At 52.0% G+C, this 22,024-nt stretch overlaps 2 protein-coding genes across 18 annotated transcripts in view; one reads left to right on the forward strand and one right to left on the reverse strand.

Moving 5' to 3' along the window:
• HAPLN2 (hyaluronan and proteoglycan link protein 2) overlaps positions 1–22,024 on the reverse strand; it is a 232,964-nt gene that overhangs the window by 18,390 nt on the left and 192,550 nt on the right. For 2 of the 16 annotated variants that reach the window (XM_039513226.1, XM_039513227.1), the window contains exon 2: positions 7,441–7,618. The exons of the other annotated variants lie outside the window; for them this stretch is intronic. The gene's annotated coding sequence lies outside the window, so the exon portion shown is untranslated. The remainder of the gene's footprint in view (positions 1–7,440; positions 7,619–22,024) is intronic. 16 annotated transcript variants of the gene reach the window in all.
• Positions 490–20,830, forward strand: RHBG (Rh family B glycoprotein). 2 transcript variants are annotated; one of them, XM_039513210.1, is made up of 10 exons: positions 490–756; positions 9,654–9,840; positions 10,953–11,103; positions 11,648–11,795; positions 13,022–13,188; positions 15,029–15,166; positions 16,326–16,459; positions 18,547–18,668; positions 19,246–19,319; positions 20,092–20,830. In XM_039513210.1, the coding sequence occupies exons 1-10, from the start codon at positions 567–569 to the stop codon at positions 20,164–20,166; spliced, it is 1,386 nt and encodes a 461-aa protein (XP_039369144.1). In that variant the 5' UTR covers positions 490–566; the 3' UTR covers positions 20,167–20,830. The 2 variants fall into 2 exon arrangements, with proteins under 2 accessions (XP_039369144.1, XP_039369145.1); XM_039513211.1 differs by lacking the exons at positions 19,246–19,319; positions 20,092–20,830 and having other exon boundaries at positions 16,331–16,459; positions 18,547–18,634.

The following is a 22,024-nucleotide window of genomic DNA, read 5'->3' on the forward strand; positions in this document are numbered from 1 at the left end:
GAAGCTACAGTCTAACGGAATCCATTTCTCCCTAGCCCTATTCCAGGGCTAGGACTTGCATTTAAATGGTCACCCGCATGCAATAGCTGTGCTGAACTCATTTAATTTGTCTCTGAATCATAACAGGCTGACTCAGCTGCTGTCATGATGATGTGACGCAATGGGCCAGATCCTCAGCTGGTGTAAAGGGTTTAGCTCCATTGACCGCCATGGAGTTACAACTGATTTACCTCAACCAGGGATGTGGCCCGAGGAATCCATACCTGGTGCCTCAGTCACTGAGCCATTGGCAAAGCTGGCTCTCCACATTCCTCTGTTCCTGCCTAAACAGACAGTTGCTTGCAAGCATACAGCAATAGGAGCAAATATTTTCTCACCCTCTGGAGCTGCGCTGTGTTTCAGTGGGAGGGTCACAGCTGGCAACTCATTGACTGGAGGGCTGGGCTTTCTACAAGTAATTAACAAAAGTCTTGGCGGAAGGGCCCCAGCTTGTTAACTTCCATCTGCGGCTGGTTGGAAGATCAGTTTCATTTTCATCTCGCTCCTTTCTCCTCCACCTCAGCAGCATGTCTGGCCACGCAACCAACCTCCGGTTCAAGCTCCCGGCAATATGCTTCCTCCTCCAGCTCTTCACCATCATCCTCTTCGCTGTTTTCGTCCGCTACGATCAAGAGACCAGCGCCAGGCTCTGGCACGAGGAGCTGAGCCACCACAACAAAAGCAACCGGGACAACGATTTTTACTTTCGCTACCCGAGTGAGTACAGCCTGTCCATGCACCCAGCTACTGCTTCACCAGCCTAGGTCCCACCTACGCCACCCGTCACCACGGTCAGACGCCATCCGTAGGAGGGGAACCCAAGCGCTTACGTGCCCCAAATGTTCCATGGCCCTTCTCTGTGACAGAGGAAGCGCAACCCAAGTGCGCGATACCCATGGTCTCAAACCCCAGATGAGCCCCCATTTATATGACAGTTCTTGGCTGACCTCTGGGATTGAATCAGAGACCGCCAGTCCTAAAACATGAACCTCTATGGCTGGGTGGGGTATCAGACTCACAGCCTATCTATCTATCTTAGGGGTATAGATCTTCAGCCCATCCTCGTAGTATTGGAGCACTTTCCACGTAAAATCAACAGCAACAGCAGCATCCTTGGTGGCTCAGGCACCGCGGGAAATGTGTACATTACAGGCCCAGAGGATCTGGGCTACGCTGACTTTCAGGGAGGATTTAAGAACTTAGACATGCCCCAAGCTGGTGCCCGCTCTTGGCACCATCTTGGTTGTTCTTCTTGGTGCAGAAAGATTGCGCAGAGCGTGGGAGACGCTGGCGCGGCCGGTGCCGGGCGCGTGGGTTGAAAAGCACTCAGTGTATTATCCTCGCGAGCGGGACGCTCACGGGAGATGGTGGGCAGCGCAGCTGCAAGGCAAACGCTGATCCCTTCCCGGGGTCTTGCAATTCAGAGCTGGCCTCCGGGAAGGGCGGGTCTGTGTGCCAGGGCATCCCTTGCCGAGCAGAGGAGTTTGGAGGCTCATGTGGAACCTAAAACCTGAAAGAGGCGATTGACTTCTGGGGGAGCAGAGGGTGCCCAGCCCCTGGCACCAGGCCGTGCAGTGACATTGCTAAGCAGCTGCTCCGTGAGGGCCTGCACTTCAGCTGCAAATGGTAGTCAGGGCTGGTGGATGAAGAGTCAAAGGGCTGGAAGGGAGGTGTCAGGCTGCTTCGGGATTCATTCATTCCTCGGGTCAGATCTGTTCTTATTGTGGCAATCAGAGCCAGCTTAAATGCCGGGGGTTGCGGGGAACCACACACAGGCAATTTGCAGCACCACAGGGGAAGTTCGCTCCACCTGGCCTCATCAAAGAATAAATTGTGGTTCAGGCAGTGGCCTGGCTTGCTAGAGAACAGAGTTCAAACCCTGCTCTGCCACAGGATCCCGTGGGCAAATCCCTTCGAGTGTGCCTATGCTGCAGTCGCGGGGTGACTGCAGAGCGTAAGCAGGTTCCGACCTCAGCCAGCTTGGGTACCAACAGCAGCGAAGCCGTGGTGGCCTGAGTTAGCTTCTGGGGGATTGCACTGCTATCGGTACCCATGCTAGGTACCACCTGCAGTGTAGACATAGCCTCAGTCCCTCTGTGCCTTGGGGCATGTCCACATTGTGATAAAAGACCCGAGGCACGGCTGGCCTGGATCAGCTGACGTGCGCTGGCGCGGCTATATAATATTGCCGTTTGGGCTGAGGCCGGATCCCGGACTCTGAGACCCTGCCTGGGGTGGGTCTCAGAACCAGAGCTCCAGCCCAAGCCCAAACATCTACCCTGCAATGGTTAGCCCCCCAGCCCATGCCAGCTGACCCGGACTCTGAGGCTGGATGCTGTGGGTGTTTTACTGCAGTGACATACGCTTGGTTTCCCTTCTTAAAATGGAGATAATCTCCCTGTGTCTTGTTAGAGAGGAGCGGGCTTTGCTTGGCCAAAAGCTTGACAAGCAACGGTTCAAAGCACTGATGGGTGACTGGCCCATTCCCACGGACCATGCTGTAGAAATACTGGCTCGCCACTGTTGAAACGTTAGACAGGAACCCTCAGAAATACCAGGTCACTACTACAAATAGCAAGGCCCCTGCTGAACTTTGGGAAGACTCAAAGTGACTGCACAAATCCTGGGCCGTTGGTTTAGAAGCCTTCCAGAGAGGTGTTAATATCCGGGAGAACACTTGCCGCTTGGCCGTGCGTCTCTTGCTTCTTATAATAACCTCACACTGCACGCTGCTCCTTTATCAACATAACGAACGCCTAAGCTAATAAAGGAGATCTTTGTACTCAGCTATGTACGCATTGGATTGATACATGCTGCTAGGCAGACGGTATGCTTTTCTAGCCCGGGATCTCAGCTATAGGGGAGCCTGTAGTTTAGTCAGCCAGCAAACTTGTGTCAAAACTACAGTCGCCTTGCCTTTGCTAGTTTCCATTGTTGTTTGCAGTATTGTTGTTGCCATATCGGTCCCAGGATATCAGAGAGAAGAGGCCGGAAGAAGAGCTCTGGGTAGCTCGAAAGCTTGTCTCTATCACCAATGGAAGCTGGCCCAATAAAAGATACTCCCTCGCCCGCCTTGTCTGCGCTAGGATTTTAACGCTTGTTAAGAACACACCTTTTTCCCCCTGCAGCAAAGACATGCTCATAAGGAAATATCTCCTGCTATTTGCACACACAGTCTCTAGTACAATTGGCTTCTGGTCTTGGTTGAGGGCTCTAGCTGGTAGTAATCACTGCTGGTCAGAGTTATTCACACCATGTTGTCACTCATAAATCAATTTTTCCAGTCCCCTAACCATTTTCATCGCTCTCTGCAGAACTTTGTTCAATGTTCCCACACGCTGGCTTTCACCATGGACCACTGTGGGATCTACATAGTGGGGGAAAGTAGTTCTATTTCATGGGGGATTTGGATATTTCAAAATCAGGTTTCACTCCTCTTTGGAATGAAAACAAAAAACTTTTCAAGTTGTCCATGAAAAGGAGAGGAGGCAGATGCCCAGGGCCGGACGCCTGGCCCGCTGCCCCCGTGAGCCCATTGGAACATCGGTGAAACCAAACTGTGTCCCCGGAACCTTTCGACTTCACCGAATTGGCGATTCTGATGAAACATTGTTTGGTTGGAATTTTTCCGACCAGCTCTAATTTATACCCCTTGTGGATCGGTCATAAACTTAACCATAGACACAACCACTTTACGGCTTAGGACCTGGCTTGTGAAAGTCACAGAGAGACTTTCTGCTGACTTCAACAGCTTTGGATCAGGTTCTGGCTGAGTAAGGCACATGTTTTTCAATCTCCATTGTGATCTGTTAATTATAATTACAATTTAGTGCTATCCTACTACTATTACTATTTCTTATCTGTATTACCATGGAACCCAGGAGCCTGTCATGGTCCGGGACCCCACAGTGCAAGGTGCTGTGTCAATCCAGAACACAGAGCTTGCAATCAAAGTACCATCCAATGCGTCCATTTTTCACTGCCGATGCTTCCCTGCTCCAGTACTGAGAGCTCTGCACAAGGTTAGAGGTTGCTGCTCTGCTGAGGAGCGCTCTTTGGAATCAGCTCGATTGCAAAACGCAGGCTCGGACCACTCATGGGCATGGAAAGTCCCGTGACTGTTGTCATGAACCAGGGTCATTAATCCTGATGTCCTGGTCAAATTGCTAAGGGCAGTCAGCGAAACCGCCAGGCCTGAAACAGATACAGATCAGACACTTACAGGAATAATGAAAACACCACCCCGCTTTGCCTTAGCTAGGAGAGCAGCATGAAATAGACTGAAACTAACGCTGCAAAGCAAGTGGCAGAGAAATTAGGTTTGCAGTGTTATAGCTGTGTTGGTCCCAGGATATTAGTGAGACAAGGTGGGTGAGATCATATCTTTTACTGGACCAGCGCCTACTGGGGAGAGAGACAAGCATTCGGGCTACACGGAGCTCTTCTGCAGGGCTGGGAAAGGGCTCAGAGATCATCTACCCTTGAAAGGCTACAGCAGCATGGCTGTAAACACTATCTTCAGTATAGACCCTACCTATGCCAAAGGGAGGGGTTCTCCCCTTGGCGTAGGTAATCCACCTCCCTGAGAAGCGGCAGCTAGGTCGACAGAAGAATTTCTTCTAGCTCTGTATATGTGGGGACTTAAGTCAGCTTACTTACGTCCGGTGGGGTGTGGATTTATGAACACATAATTTTCTAGTGTAGACCAGGCCATTGTCTTTATTAAGGTCTGGTCTGCACTAGAAAATTAGCTCAGTGTAACGACGTTGCTCAGAGTGTGGAAAAAAAAAATCTACACCGCTGAGTGGTGTAGTTAAGCTGACCTAACACCCAGTGTAAACAGTGCTACGGAAATGGGAGAATTCTGCCATCAATCTAGGTATCGCCTCTTGGGGAGGTGGATTATCTGCAGTGGTTCGCTGCTGCTGTAGCATGTTCAGTGCAGACAAGTACCTGAGTTTTAGAGAAATTTGGGCAATTTGGACCAGATCCCTAGCTGGTGTAAATCAACATAGCGCCAGTGACTTCAACAGAGACTTGAGACTCAGCGGTTACTTCTGAAACCGTTGGCCTAATGGTCCTGCAATATTGCATAGGGAGGCAGCGTTGCCTAGTGTACAGATCACTGGCCTGGGACTCAGGATACATGGGTTTAGCTCCTAGCTCTGCCAACTGACAGACGTGAACTGCTCACCCTGAGCCACGCCTGTCTTTCCTCCCAGTCTGACACGCCTCTGCCTGTTCAGTTGGATCAAGACTCCTGCAGCCAGACGGGTCATTTTTATTTTGTCTCTCGCCAGGGGAAAGGGAGTTGTGACTGACAGTGCCCCAGGCACAAAACCAAAAGCTCACCGCGAACCCTGCCTCTTAGCAATCTTGGGAACTTCCTGGCTTTCCAGGACTCCCCTTACCATGCGGCTCGGCAAGTTACAGCCCACCATCCACGCCGCCTCCTGCGTTCATGGAACCCCCGCACAAGAGGAGGGGTAGGTGGGTACAGGGCAGAGAACGGCCCTGCTCGGTGCTGGTGAAGGCAGGGCAACTGCACAGCTGGAGCAAGTCAGGCTAGCAGGGGCGGACGTCCGACAGGTTCTCCTAGTTCATCTGCCAACTCTTAACTCCACCCAGAGCTGAAAGAGAATTACACATCCCCACCCTCTCCTCCCCCCCCCACATTCAACACAGAGAGACATGTACTTCCTATCAGGAAAGAATGCAGCCTAGGGTATGTCTACGCTACCGCAGAACTGAAGCTGTGCCACTGTCGTGCGGCTGCTTCCTGTGTCCAGGGGAGGGGTTTAGATAATCCATCTCTCCGAGAGGCCGTGGCTAGATCGGTGGAAAAATGCTTCCGCCAACTTAGTTGCCTCTACAGCCGGGGTTAAGGAGACCTGCGAGGCACAGAATCTTTCACAGCCCTGAGCCACGGCGCTAGGTCGACCTACGTCTTGGGTGTAGACCAGGCCTTAGATAGCCGGAGGTAGACAACTTGTTTTTTTTAATTGGGCGGTGGCAGAGTTGTTGCATATTGCTTCCAGGAGTAGCTTGGTACCAGGGCTGAATTTGTCCACTTTTAAAAAAAGGGAGATAGACGAGCTTCTGGCCCAAGCTCGAGGTTTCTTTATTAATGCAAACCCCCATGTTTTTTGGAGGAGGGTAAAGTCCTTCCCACCCACAGCTGTCTACACCCACATCTGGGCCTTGTTACTATAGTATCTGAGCTCATAATCATTAGTGTATCTGTCCTCACACCAGCCCTGGGAGGAACTGAGGCAGGGAGAGACTTGCCCCAGGAAGCCTCTGACAGAGCAGGGGATTGAAATCAGTCTCCCAACTCTCAGCCTAGCTCTGTGATCACTCAGCCTCTCTCATAGGTTCTTCTGTGCCATCCGAGGTTGGATTCGAACCCATGACCATTTACACACACAGGAGGACACGTTCCACCATGCTGCTGAGCTGTGAGACCTGGAGTCTCCGGTCATGTCCACACTACAAGCAAGACCACCCCCCAAAACCAACCCGCACTCCAAACCCCTACAGCAGCGAGGTTCAAAGCCCAGATCAACTGACCCAGGCTCGCGAGGCTCACGTGACGGGGTGAAAATAGCCATGTAGATGTTCGAGCTCAGACTGGAGCCTGGGCTCTGAGACCCTCCCCGCTCACTGGCTTTCAGAGCCTCAAGGCCAAATATCCTGCAATTCTTGGCCCCGGAGTGTGACTCCGAGTCAGCTGACCCAGGCTCCAGGACTTGCTGCGTGGGTCTTTCTTTGCAGGGTAGCTGCTCCCTCATTCTCCACTGACCTGGACCTTCGCCCGCGGGTGTCGTATTTACCCGAATGCCTCTTTATCCTACTCAGGCAGCGCAAAGGGGGGGGCGAGTATCTGTGAGCACGCTGCCAGCGTGGGGTGAAGGGGCCCTGGTATGAATCGGCATCGGGCCCCCAGGGTTCTTATTGGCACAAGAACGAAATAAGTGCAAAACGCTACAAGATCATAACTGATCATGCCAGGCTCGTAGACAGCGTTTGTCATTGGTAGATTCCCCCAAACGTTTCGTTATCTTTAATGTATTTATCCTCACAGTGGTAGATGCAGAGTGTCCTTCATACCATGGGCCTCTGACGCCGCTCTGGCAAGGGAAGCAGGATCTTAATGGGAGTGTAATGAATCTATTTCCTCTTTAAGTCCTGCCAGAGCAGCGTAAAGGGTCTTGGCGTAAATAAGAATCAGGCAGGTGCCGTTTCACACCAGAGTAAAGGACTCCCCCAGGGTGCAGGGCAATGCAGGACCAGGCCCTTGCATTGTTCCTGCATCACGAGCCTAATGCTTGTGCATCTGCAGAGTCTATATTTATTTAGTTGCTTTCAGCGCAGAGCACACGGTGGCGCGAAATCCTGTACCTGTGACTGTCGCAAATGTCGAGTGTGAGCTCCGGGCGCTGGCTGGCAGCGGCGAGGTGACGAGACGGAGGGGCAGGCGCTGCCCTGGCGTTAAGCGGCAGAGTCCCATTGACTGCAGTGGAGCGACGCCGGTTTACACCCGCTGAGGATCTTGGTGCTCAGCTGGCTGTTTTAACTCCTGTGGAAGGAGGGGGCGGTGAAGCACCTGGCAGATCTCTGTGCCTGCGGGTGGCAAAGGGGGAGAACGCAGCGGACCCTGTACTCGCATAGCTCTCCGCTTCGCAGCTATTCCTGCGATAGACCCCCCCCATTTCTGCTGCCCCCCACCCCCGACCCCAGGGGGGCATGTAAGTTACAATCATTTCTATACCCTCCCAGTGCCGATGGCTTGATTCTCATTTACACAAAGGCCCCTTTATGCCGCTCTAGGCTAGTAAAAGAGGCTTTCACGCTGCCAGATCAGTGCAACGGGACCTTCCGAGTGGAAGTGAGAATCAGGCCCGTAGTGCGTTGCACATGCCTCGTATCGGTGCGAATGAAAACAGGAGGTGCTGGACAAGGGAGAATAAGACCTTTTCACTCCCAGCTACGTTTGGCTCGCTGGTTTCAGAGCAATTCCACGAGTGGCTTGGCAGGCCCCATTTCTGCGATCATTTGCACTGATCTAAACTCCACTGGAGTCAGGGGAGTCGCTCCGGATTTACAGCTGGTTTAATTGGACAAACAGCCCACTTGCTCTAATGGTTACAGTAAGGGACTAGGAGTACTGAGAACTTGGTTCCCTTCGCAGCCCTGCCACTAACTTGCTGTGTGACCTTTGGCAAACCTCTTCCCCCCGCCTCAGTTTCCCCATATGTTAAATGAAGATAATAGCCACAGTGTTGCGAACCCCACGTGGGTTAAAAAAAAAAATCATGGCTCAGGCACCCAAAGAAATCATGAAATTGGCTTAAAATCATAAGATTAAAAAACAAAACAAAACTTTGGCTTCTTTCTATCTTCTGTCTGGTTTCTGAGCCTTCAAGGTGCCCTTGATTCACTTGCTTTTCTCTGCAGACACGAGGGCTAGAAGCAGATTTGAATTCTCCTCCCCCCACACACTTGACTCCCAGAGCCGGGGCTTTACCAAGAACAGCGAAGATCACGAGACTTGTGATAAAATTGTGAGAACGAGCAATGGTCTGTAACCACTCCCCACTTTTGTAAAGGGAGATCTAGGCAGGAGAGGTGCTATCCAATGGCTAAGAATTATTGTCCATGTTCCCGCAGTAACACAGCGTAAGGTTTTGGGTGGAAATGTCGCTCTTACAAGTGCAATGCTATTCATTCTGCGTCTAACCAGGACATAGGTTTTTGTAGCACGGGTCAGCCCAAGGAATTCCAAAGCATTTTCCAGAACAGGGATCACCTGTCCCCCACTGAAATACAGCCACCTCTCAGACCTGAAAGTGAGGAGGGGGGGGTGCGGGGCAGTGGCTCCAGTTGGAATTTGTCCAGGAGACGCCCCAGAGCTCTTGTGAAAGGTGTCATGGGCTCTCTAAGGGTCAGGACCTCGCTTTTTACATCCCGCCCGAACGGCGGCAGAACAAAGCGGTGAGATACGCTGCCCCAGTGTTTGCGCAGCAGCCACTCAGCGAGGTCGTTGTTCCATGGGCCAGCCCCAGAGAGAGGGGCCACGGGGCCTGTCCGTGCTCGGGGAATCCTCAAGGTCGCTTGGCTGCTCTCATGCCCTGGGTGATGGCTTCCTAGAGACCACTGGGGGCTGCTCTCTGTTCTGATGAAAGCAGAGGGGAAAGAAACGATCCTGGGAAACGCTCAGTGCGTTTGTGCAGAGAGGAGGATCTTAGCACTGCAGTCTACCTACATCCTCTGGGGCGGATTCTCCGGCCCTGACAGGAAATTCAAAAATGTTTTGAAGCTCAAAGGCAGTTTCAAATTCAGACTGAAAAAAAAAAAAAAAGAAACTAATAAAACTCAGCATTTTTGTGGATTTCTCCCATCCTGGGTTATTTTGCACCAATCCTGGAGCATGTCAAAAATCTGTCGACCCTTGAGGTTTTGTGTGTGTGTGTGTGTGTGTGTGTGTGTGTGTGTGTGTGTGTGTGTGTGTGTGTGTGTGTGTGTGTGTGTGTGTGTGTAATAAATATTTCAGAAAATGTGTTGACAAGTTCCCCCTCCCCCGTGATCAAATCCACTTGTGATGTTCTCCCCAGGTTTCCAAGATGTCCACACCATGATCTTCATCGGCTTTGGCTTCTTGATGACCTTCCTGAAACGTTACGGGTTTGGCAGCGTAGCCTTCAACTTCCTGATCGCGGCGTTCGCTATCCAGTGGTCTACGCTGATCCAAGGCTTTTTCCACTCTTTTCACGATGGCAAGATTCACATCGGAATAGAGAGGTGAGCAGCCAGAAGCCAGGGGTCAGAGAGGAAGGATGTCAGGTGGCTTATTCCCAGACTCTTTGCATGACGGTGGGTAAGTCTCTGTGCTTCAGCTCCCCGTTGGTAAAACTGGAGGACTAGCCCTGCTCCAGCTCCCAGGGGTTGCAAGGAATAAAGGTTCAGAGGTGCTCGGATAGATGGTAACAGGGCGTGAAGTCACACATACAGCTTTTCTTTCGGGGCCAGGGAGCCGCCCAGACGTTCACGTCAGACACACTTGTGATCAGAACACCGCTGTGTTGCCTCAGCCTGATTTGCTCGTTTATCCAGCAGTCAAAAGCGGATTTGGCAGTTGGCATGGGAGAGCCGAGGCTGAAATCCCGGTTCTGCTGCAGACTCCCCATGTGACCCTGTCTCCTTGGGCCTCGGCTCCCTATCTGTACCGTAGGGATAACAAGAGCGCATTTCTCTCGCCTTCAGGGCAGAGCGCGTCTCTCCCTGTGTGTATGGACAGTACCTAGCACAATGCACTCTGATCTCAGCTGTGGCTACTGTAATACATGGAATAATAGAAGGCCTTTTTTCACTCGTTAGATTGAGACTAGATAGGACCAATAGATCATCTGGCCTCCTGCAGACCACAACGCTGGCCAGATAATTTCACAGACGCAAAACCCTCCAGCCAAGTTCTTAGCCCTTCCGCCCGCTCGTTAGGCGAGCCGAGCGTTTCTGTTCCAAAGTCTCCAATCACACCCGCTAACTGATTCTGCCGTTCCTTCTCTGGATGGCTTTTAGGGTGACCAGATGTCCCGATTTTATAGGGACAGTCCCGATTTTTGGGTCTCTCTCTTATATAGGCTCCTATTACCCCCTACCCCCAGTCCCGATTTTTCACACTTGCTGTCTGGTCACTCTAATGGCTTTTCTCTTGGGGACCCTTGTGAATTTCCCAGACTGTCAAGTGCACAATCTTCTCCATTACCCATTAAACTAGCTGGAGGCTGAAATTCACCCCAGTGCAAGGGTCCCTGCGCCATTTAAATCTAGAGGAAATTGGTCTTGTGTTTGGCACTCTGCCCAGGGTAACAGTCGCCTGTAACCTGTTCTACTTTCTTCACTATTCCTGCTAGCATGATCAACGCCGATTTCTGCTCCGGAGCCGTCCTGATCTCCTTCGGAGCAGTTCTGGGCAAGACAAGCCCCATCCAGCTATTGCTGATGGCCTTGTTTGAAGTCACACTCTTTGGTATTAATGAATACGTCCTGCTCAGCGTCGTCGGGGTAAGTCACACTTCTCATGGTGCTTCCGTTCCCCATGGGAAGGACTGTTCTTAGCTGGGTGACAACGGGGTCTTCGAGCCGAGCAAATGCCCGACTTGTCGGTTCAGTGGCTAAATAAAATTTAAAAAATTGTTTTGGGTCAAACTAAACATTTAATTTGATCCAAAATGTAATTATTTTCATTTAATTTTTTGGGTGTTTTTTATCCCGCACCTTTTGAAAACAAACAAACAAACAAAACTGTTTTCTTTCAAGCATTTTAAAAAGTTTTTAATTAAAAAAAAATTCCAGGAAGCTTCCAAATGAAAAATAGTTTAAGTCAAATGTTTAGATTTCTAACTATTTTTTAGGGCTCCCTCCCTTCCCCCGCTCAGCAAAGCATTCGGCAAAACCGACATGAATTCGCGAAACATTTTAATGTGGTCGAATCCGCATGTCTTTGCTGAGCGTGTCTGGGCTGAAAACAAGCTGCCCAGCGGTGGTACAGACTGGATTATCTCCCGCCACCTTTTCAGCACCGTCCTTTGCTTCCTGTACCGTCCAGGCAAAGGATGCTGGGGGCTCCATGACCATCCACACCTTCGGGGCTTATTTCGGATTGATGGTTTCGCGGGTCTTGTATCGGCCCCAGCTGGACAAGAGCAGGCAGAGGGAAGGCTCCGTGTACCATTCAGATCTCTTTGCTATGATCGGTAAGGACTCGGAACACACACTGCTTCTCTGGAGCCCCGGATGGGGTCAAAGTAACAGCTGACAGATCAGAAAACTATGTCTGTGGTATTTTTAGGGGGCTTTATCTTGAGACACCCTTGCTCAGATGACCCAAAATTTGGACCCGTAACCCTGTCCCAGTGTGACATTACCCAGCTGGACCATTGAACAGCCGCAGGGACCAATCCCCTCTTAGTTCAGTTCTTTGAGAGTTGATGTCATGAGCAGTGGAGGCCTCTGTCTCTCTCTGATACCAACCTCCCCTCTCTGAGGATTACCCACGACTGGGGTGCAGGTGACAAGTAGCCTCTTGGGGGTGAGGGTTGGACCATCTCTCTGATGACATGTAAATTTCTTGTTTACACCTTCATGTTGCTGAAGAATGGCTGCTCAAGCCAGCGACGGCTCTTTAACACCTGGCTGGGGGCGCTAATGCGTCTTTGAAGAATTGGTTTGGATCTGCCTTTCGAGCTCTGGAACATGTTACAGCAATGTTATACAGTAGAAACTTATAACTTTCCATACAATGTTGATACACATATTTTACCAGGACAATAATGTTCAGCAGGATATGGGTTTTCAAATGATCTCTCACAAGGCATGCTTTGTACAAAATATATCAGAGTCTTGTAAAAGTGGTGACCATAACACTATAGACCATCACTCCCAGACAACGCAGATCAAGTTTCAAAACAATCCAAGCAAGCTTGTGTATTTTAGGGAACTTAGAAAAGTCCTTTGTTAAACAGTAAACAACTCTCTCAATAAACAGCTGATTTGTCTGCTTAGCAGCAGTTCCGGGGAGGGGAGTTTGCATCAAACCAAACCTGAAAATCCAATCAGCAATGTCAAATTTTGAGTCGATTCAAGAGTGAGGATTAGAACCCAACATTTTCCCCTACGAATTTTCCTTTAACTTTTTTTTTGGAAGGTGAGGGGTGGGGGCTTTTTGTTGAAAAATTTTTGGTAAAAGTGTTTTGGGTTTTGATTTAACCGAAATCCAACACTTAGTCTTTCATTTTCTGTTTTTTCAATGGAAAAAACAGGAAAATTTCAATCCAGAAGAAAAACGTGAATGATCATTTTCATTATGGTCAAAGACCCGTTTTCCATCGAAAAAAGCGTTCACAGAACATTCTTCATCAGCTCTGTGGGAGATTCCCTACCTTCCAAATTTGCTTTCAACTCCTGATTCCTTCCCCTGCAGGAACAATCTATCTATGGCTCTTCTGGCCAAGCTTCAACTCTGCCATTACAGCTCACGGCGACGACCAGCAACGGACAGTCATGAACACCTACTTCTCCCTGGCCGCTAGCACACTGGCCACCTTTGCCACGTCTGCCCTCGTCAATGGGGAAGGCAAACTGGACATGGTGAGTCAACTCAATGGCCCCTCTGACTTTTTGCTGATGACCCCAAAGCATGGGCAGTGGGTGAACCCCCACTTCAGGGAGGCTGGCCCCCAGCCCCACCCCTTCCTCCCAAGGGCACATCTGACCCCCAAGTCCACCACCCCCATGGCTGGCCTGATCCCCAGGCCACTGGCCCGAGCTACCACTGGCCGTCGGCTGGACCTGAGTCCCTGCCGGCTTCGGAGGAAGGAGAAGCCTCAGGGTGGAGCCTGGGTGAGGCCATGGCTGGGGTTAGGGGAGGTTTAGCCTCCCTTGGCCTTCGACACCCGCCACCCATGCCCCCAAGTCTCCTGCCGGCCACATTTCACCCTTCCAACGAGAACCTCAGTCTTTTGGCCGTATGGACTCTGCTACGCACCCCCGAGACTCTGCAGGAGAGGAGCCCTGAGCCTGGCGACCTGCAGAGATGCACAAGAGTGGGGCTCCCTTTGTGCAGACCTGCCTCACCAGGATTGTCCTTCCCAAGATGGTGGACGGGAACGGTGGTGAGCAGGTGGGATTATGGGTGTCACAGTTCAGGACGCCTGTATTTCCCCCGTCATGGTCCACCAGGGGCTCCCAGTCTAGACTGCTGGCTCCCCAGCCCTCACATTGCTTGGGGAGAGACCCCTGCCTGAGAGTTTTCCAGGCTGCACTGTGGTATTCCCAGCAAGCCAGTCAGGCTGCTCAAGCAGCCTCTGGAGAGAAAGCAATGAGCAGCGTGATTGCTCGCAGTTCTGTTACCACCCAGCAAGCGTATTTATTCTTACGGTAGCAGCATTCCAGGGAAAATGTATTTAAAACAATACAAGAACTTACCTGCATGCTTCAAGGCTCACTAGAGGCCACCTGAACTCCAGCCTTGGCTCTGGGTGGTGCCAGGCCTTCAAAACCCCCCAATCAGGTTTTCCCCACTGTTACAAGTTCACACCTGTCTAGGTTCACAGGCACCATGAACAGTTCAGCCTCTCCTTTACACAGCTTGGGCCTTTCAGCTTGGCCTCATGTACCAGGCGGCTAGCAGGCAGCGACGCGATCTTCGGGGCATGGCTTCATAAGGCTGGGTTTGGGCGTAACCGGCGGTGGGGAATTTGCATTCATTTCCCCCTAGCTATTCCCCAGGAAAACCACTTAGCGCTTTCTGTTCTAAGAGTCCGTTCTTGTCTGGCACGTTGGTCATTATAGCCATTTCAAGTCCCATTAAAATGTCACATCTCCCCCTACTGAGAGGTTACATATAATCTCAGCCCACAATAACACATAAGCCATTCGTTTAATACAAGGGAGCCCAAAGAGACTCAAACTTAATTCAATAAGGTCTCCCAAGGATATTGCCAGAGGCAGCAAGGAAGGATGGTCCAGTGTTCAGGACATTAGCCCTAGGGCTTGGGAGACCTGGGGGTCTATCCCCTCCTCTGCTACAGACTCACTCTGTGACCTCTGGCAAGTCACTCAGTCTCTGTGCCTCGGTTTCCCTATCTGTACAATGGGGTAATAGCACTGCCCTACCTCACAGGGAGATTGTGAAGATAAATACACTAAAGACTGAGAGGTGCTCTGGTACTGTAGTGATGGACCCACATAAATACCATTGGTAGATAACATGGTGACAGTCCCTCACCCTCTGGGCCTTCTAAGAGCTGTGTGAACAGGCTTCCCCTTCCGAGGGGCTGCCGTTTTGAACCGCGCCATCCAGACACAACTTTGAAATTCTTCCCAACTTTCTCCCCACCTCTCCTTCCAGCCTTCACTGCACCTGACCAGCAGCGGGTGCGGGCGTCTGCGCTGAGCTCCTCCCCCCGTGCTCTCTCTCTCTCTCCAGGTCCATATTCAGAACGCAGCCTTAGCCGGCGGGGTCGTGGTCGGGACATCAGGCGAGATGATGCTGACTCCGTTCGGTGCCATGATCGCCGGGTTTCTCGCTGGGCTCGTTTCTACCCTGGGCTTCAAATTCCTCACGGTAAGTCCCGTCGGTGACGTCGACGCAGCACGGGAGGGTCCGTGGAGCTACCCGCCGCAGTGAAAAGCAGGCTGTGTTCACACGGTGGTGCGTAGCTTCGCCTGCCAGGGAACGGCTCTGGCAGGAGGAAGTGCCGGGCTGTGTAGACCGGGAAAGCCCAGCTTGGGCGCGTAGAAAGGTGTTCAGGGTCCATACCCCCAGAGGCCAGGTGTGGCTTTACTTGCCTGAAAGGGGCCTCGCAGCCTACGCTGCTAGTTATACCCGTGCTGGGGGCATGTGCACGTACTCGGCCCACGACGGACTGGAGCGTGCCGTGTAGACGGATCTTTAACGTGGCTCCGGATCCTCATTGGCATTGAGGCCCCTTTTCTCCAGAACGCCAGCCAGGGCCCTCAAAGGGGCTGGAGCACCATAACCAGGCCCTAAAACCCCAGCTGGGGCCAGGGGAGGTTTCCTCCAGCGCAGGGACGGTGGAAGACAGACACTCTGCTGCCTCCGCCTCGCTACCCCCAGCCTAGGGTGTGCCGTGGGGGCCAGGCCTCAGTAACCGCACTGGAGCTGCAGGTGGGGGGACCTGGCCTGCTGGAGCTTAAAACCATGTCTGTACGACACACCATTGGTGGCGGTGGCACGTAGGGTACGTGTGGCTACGTGCCGCAGCGAAAAGCAAGCTCCATCCACACTGCAACGTGCAGGGGGCAGCGAACACCTCTGGCTGGGGGGTGGGGTGGGGGGAAGACGATGGGGACAGGCTCCTCCGGCAGCGGGGATGTGACACTGCACCTTGTGCGTGCAGAGAACCGTGTAGGGTTTGTCCTGGAAACATACCCACAGGGTTCACTTCAGGCGCGTCTTTCCTCTGCCTGCCTAAGCCCTGCCTTACCGTCTACACTGCTCTTTGTCCCCGTGCAAGGGGGAGGGAGGAAGCCATCTCTGGACTCTGCTGTAAGAAGCCTCCTGCATAGACAGGCCCCCAGGGATGTCCAAGTTACACCGAGGGGCTTTCCAGCCCCCGGGGGCGGGGCAGGCAGTCCAGGAAGGTGGCTTGAAGCCCTCCCACCCCCTTCACCGCGCCTCTTAGACGCACACCGCAGAACCCGGGCCCTGAACACACCTCTAGCCCTTCACGTCCTCACAGACCCCTCTGTGCTCTCCGCAGCCCAGCCTGGACTCCAGACTAAAAATACAGGACACATGCGGGGTCCACAACCTCCACGGGATGCCGGGCGTCCTGGGTGCTCTCCTGGGAGCTCTGGTGGCAGCTCTGGCAACGCAAGATGTCTACGGGGACGGGTGAGCACTGCTCATGTGTGTGTGTGTGTGTGTGGGGTGGGGGGGAGACGATCCTTCATTCCAACCCTCCCCTCCAATGGATTCCTTGATTTCGATCGTAAATTGCACCGCACCCAGTGCCGGGGATGGAGTGGGTGGGAGGTGACATCTAGGCGGCTCTATGCAAGCCAGGCATTGATCACGCACGGTTCATTGACACACCAGCCTGTCCTCTGCTCACTAACTCGATACTGCCACCGAGAGGCCACGAATCACTGCTCGGCTATTCCCTGGGAGACGGTATTTCTATAGCAGCCGTTCTCCATCTTTTCAGTACCAAGAACCCCTTCCTGTGTACCAGCACCAGAAAGTCAGTGTGCGTTATGGAAAGGACAGGGCACTTGCTATCCTCTCCCCCCAACACTGGTTCACAGCCCTGCTCGGGGGGCGGGGAGGGGAATAACCCACACATCTAAGACTCGGTCTTTACAGCGAGACTTAGCAACAGGCGACTATTTTTGAATATTGTCGATGGATAACACAGAGGTTTATTTTAAAGCATTTTTTCCCCAGTTATCTATTTACATGTTCAAACTTGTGGGGAAGTTAGGAGGGGTGGGCAGACCACAGAGGCCGTCAGACGGTCATTAGGTAACGAGAGTAGACGCTGAGATGCAGGAAGTTAAAGCTTTATAACTCGAAGGCACGAAGAGTCAGCATCACATGGCAAAATATGCAAGTCAATATCCTGAAATCAAGTTCTTAAGCTGCGTTTTTCTTCCTTTGCCTAGCTGTAAATTTCAATCATCATAGATGGAAATACACTTTGGGGCTGTGTGCGGACGGTGAAATCAACGTTCACCAATATTGACAGATAAAAATCGCATCCTTTCAAGCCTATCAATAGCACCTTCCAACCCCTGGCACTTTACTAACACTCGTTCTGCCTTGTAACGCAACCCAACCCCTGGGAGAAGGACATTATTGCATTCATAATGAGGGGAAAACCAGAGCATGGAGAGGTGAAGGGAATTGCTGCTCAGTGACGGGACCAGGAATAAAACCAATTTCACAAGCTCCTGTCACTCACTCTCTAGGGATGAGTGAACTGTTTTGGGCTTGAACCTCTGTTAGGGTGACCAGATGGCCTGATTTTATAGGGACAGTCCCGATTTTTGGGTCTTTTTCCTCACATAGACACCTATTCCCCCCCTCCCCGCCCCTGTCCCGATTTTTGAGACTTGCTATCGGGTCAGCCAAACCTCTGTGCTTACACTTGGCGCCTGATAACACAAATCTGCTGGGAGGTTCGTTTGAGAAAATGTCTGGCCTCGCACCTCCAGCGTTTTCCATCTACCAGCTCCTCTGTCATCTACTGGGACTAACAAGTGCAAGATGACGTGATTGGAGCCTCTGCACTTTTTGATCTGTGAATATTTAAGGGCCTTCGGGGCTAATGCCTGTGGTACCCAAACGCTTTCCCTGCACCAGGCTGGAGCTGTGGAGTTGCTTCTGAAAGGCCTGCTTCTTCTCTGGCACCCCACTGCTGCGGACAGTAAGCTCCCCCTCCAGCAATAGATGTGTCTGATCCACCCCCAAAAAGCCCCTGTCAGGGGACAAGCAGTGAGTCCCAGCAGAGGTGGAGGACTGTCCACAGCTCCCCAAATCCTCCATGCCCCTAGCACTGCACCCTTTCCACTGCCTCTGAATCCTTCTGTATCTACAAAAAAAAACAGGAGTACTTGTGGCACCTTAAAGACTAACAAATTTATTTAAGCATGAGCTTTCGTGAGCTACAGCTCACTTCTTCCTGCACGGTTACATCTTTATGGCTTCATTAGTTCCACAGCAGCAAAACATCAGTCCTTGGAGCCTAACTGAGTCCCCACAATTTGGCTTTGATGCTGGCCCATCGGCAGGGTTTGAACAGGTGACCTTCAGCTCTAGGAGTAGACGGGCTATAGCTCAAGCTAATGGAGTAGCTCCATTGACTTCCAGCAGTAGTAGATTCTTATCCTCTTAAATGACTCTGGCACGCGTTAGGAACAAGGCCCCACCTAGGTCAGCATGAGTTACAGGAGCTCCCAACACATACCTGGCTCTTGCAGGATGGCCGACGTGTTCCCTTTAATCGCTGACGGAAGCCGGACGGCAACGTACCAGGGAATCTGCCAGCTCTTCGCATTACTCATCACGCTGGGGTTCGCTGTTGTCGGAGGAAGCCTTGTGGGTGAGCTTTGTGTCTGTTGATGGGGCATGATTTCACTGTGGCCACAGTACCACAGGCAGAGGTATTTTTCCCTGGCAATGCTCCACCCCTGCTCCGCAGACATACAGAGAACATGAAAAGGTGAGAGTTGCCCTACTCACTCTAAGAGGCTAATTAATTAAGGTGAGCTGTTATCAGCAGGAGAAAAAAAACTTTTGTAGTGATAATCAAGATGGCCCGTTTCAGACAATTGACAAGAAGGTGTGAGGATACTTAACATGGGGACCTACGAAATTAGGTCTCTATAAGTCTGTTAAATACTATAACCACTGGGTGCCAAACCTCTGTCCAGCCACTAGAGGTCAGCGTAAACCAAGGCGTCAGGAAATCATCATCTGTTCCAGCTCTTTCAAAGTTGGGTAGTTGAAGTTAGACATCCAAAATACAAGCAACAAAATAAGTGGGCCTGATTTTCAGGGGTGCTGGGCCCTGGCTGCTCCTCCTGAATACAAGAGGAGCTGCAGGTGATCAGCACCTCTGAAAAGAGAATGCAGAATGGGACAAACTTTCCCCCTCACCCTTCCTTTTATGTTCCCAGGAGCTGCCTTGAAAATCAGGTCGTTGGGGTCCCCTCCGGACACACAGTGCTTCGAAGATCAGATCTACTGGGAGGTAAAGCCTTGGTTTTGTTTTCTTTCGGCCAGGTGCCCCAAGCAACAGACGCCGTTCCCTGGGGTTAGTTTGAAGAGCTGTAGCAGACGGGGCACCACATATGGTTTATTTCACCGTAGCACTTAGCAGTTACTACCAGGATCGGGGGCCCGCGACCCTAGGGGCTGCACGTACACATGGCGAGACCCAGGCCCTGCCCGGATGAGCTTTACCCCCTAACTAGGCAAAAAATGATCTGCTCCATTTTACAGATGTGGACTGAGACGCCGAGGGGAAAAGGCCTGGTTTTTCCAAAGCGCTCCACGGCTGCCTTTGCTTTGTAAAATCGTCAATGGGAGCGCTTGAAAATGTAGCCCCGAGTGGTTTTCCCAGAGTCACGGGGGAAATCTGGAGCAGAACTGGGAACTGAGTCCCAGGCCAGAGACTGAAACAAAAAATCAGCCGCGACAGAGATGGTGGCTGGGAGCCAGAAACCTTTAAGTGGGTCCCCTCCTGGGACCATAGGGGGCCAGGGATAGGTGCGTTTGCCCTGAAACTGTCACCAACAGCCTAACACTCAGCTTCTCCATAATAGGAAAAGAGTTTCCCCAATCCCTGTGTCTAATGCTAACACACGCTCTCAGCTGGTGACCACAATACAGCAAGTGGCACCATCAATGCCTGGGCTCATGGCTCACAGTCAGCATCTCTTCCGCGCAAGGTTTCTGATTATCCCCAATTGGTCTGAGCAGGGAAATACCCTGTGTCACCCTGTGTCTCTGGTTTCCTCCAGGTCCCTGAGGATCATCAGGGCGGATACATGACGGCTGTGAACTCCGAGGACCCCGAAAGGAGTGCAAGCGTCTAATGGGATTTCCCTCTGCGTCGGCACACCTCAGCCTGCTGGCCCACCTGATTCAAACCATCCAGTACAGGGGGAGATTTCCCGAGCATCTGCCGACTGCAAGGGGTCTTAGTCTGCAAGAGCCTCGTTTAGCCTGAGCTGTGGACAGAGCCGTAGCGGCTTGTGATGGGAAGCCAGGCCATGGTCTCCACCCCATCCCACCTCCTCTTGCAAGGATCCTCTTGGTGCATTGCAGCTACATTCCCACGTGTGTTCTCCCCGTGACAGGACTGGCCCTGCCCATCTGTCCCATGCCTGGAATATGAAGCAAATGGAAGCCAGGATCAGCGTTCCCATGGAGCTAACACTCTCTTCACCCCATTCAGTTTCACTCACTGTCCAGGCTCCTTTCGAGAGAAAATGACGCGTGGCAGTTTAGAGGCTAGACAGAGATCTAGGTTCAGTTCCCAGCTCGGTCAGACACCCGGTGTGAGATCAGGCCAGTCCTTTAGGCCTGGTGTACACACCGGCTTCACTCAACTCATGCAAACTGGGTGGATTCTCTTATTTCAGTTTAACGGGCTGATCAGTGGCTGATCTTAAACCTGTTCCTCGTTGACTTCAGTTAAACCAAAATAAAGCGCTCCGAGTGAAATGATCACCTCCATCCAGCCTTGGGCACTGGTATAAACCCCCCCCCCCCAGACCTTTGGTTTAACCAGTGCAGCTCTGCATGCAGGCAAGCCCTTAATCCGTCTGGGCCTCAGTTTCCCCTCTCTGTATTAAAAACTAAACCTTTCTGAGATGTTTAGATCTTCAGGCAGGGACTGTCTCTCACTAGGTGTCTGTGTAGTACTCAGTCCTGATCTCCGGTAGCACCTGGAGATGCTACCATGAAAGTAACTAATCATTCAAGAAGTCTTGAAAGACAGGTCAAAAGCCTTCTCAGCTGGTCCATCAACCCATGACTGAGGTGCCTAGAAGTGTCCATTTGAAGCACCATGGATGCAACAGGATTCTGTTTTGACCGCAGCCTTTTTACACACCGTTGTCCCATTTTCTTGCTTTGACAACGGGATTTAGGCCAGCTCGACGTACAGATTTCTCTACCAGCTCTGCAGAAACCGTCGGCGAGGGGTGGGGTTTGCTTTAACCAAACAGAGCTATCCCGGAGCCCAGGGGCAGTGGAACGGGGGCAGCAACACGTGCTGGCTTGAAGTAAAAATAGCAACTGAAGCCCGGTTTCCATCCTAGGCAGGGTTTACAGTTTGGTTCAGTGGCTCTCAGCATCCCCCCCACTACAAATTGTTCCAGTGCCCCTGCCGGTACAAGCCCTGCAATGGATACAGGATACCCCTATAATGGGTACCTCGTACCAGTACAGTTTATATTCCCCTTCCCATACAGGAATAACTAGTCCAGTGGTTCTCAACCGAGGGTCTGGGGCCCCCTGGGGGCCACGAGCAGGTTTCGGGGGGCCACCAAGCAGGGCCGGCGTTAGACTGGGGTCCAGGGCAGAACGCCAAAGCCCCACCACATGGGGCGGAAGCCCAGGGTCCCAAGCCCCACCACCTGGGGGCTGAAACTGAAGCCTGAGCAACTCAGCATCATGGCCCCTCTTGTGGCGTGAGGGTACCAGGCCATTGCCCTGCTTGCTACCCCCCAGCGCCAGCCCTGGCTTTTATATGCAAAAAAACAGTTGTTGGGGCACAAGTGGGCAGGGGAGTTTTTATAGCATTGGGGGGGGGCGGGCTCAGAAAGAAAGAAAGGTGGAGAACCCCTGCCATGCAGAGCACCTTCATACCGGTGTAACTGCGTCCACACGAGGCCGTACTGGTGTAACGAGACCAGTTTAGTCAGTGGTGTGTCCGGCAGGCCTTCG

The sequence above is a fragment of the Mauremys reevesii genome, linkage group 24, assembly GCF_016161935.1.
Source record: "Mauremys reevesii isolate NIE-2019 linkage group 24, ASM1616193v1, whole genome shotgun sequence".
NCBI classification, from domain to species: domain Eukaryota; kingdom Metazoa; phylum Chordata; order Testudines; family Geoemydidae; genus Mauremys; species Mauremys reevesii.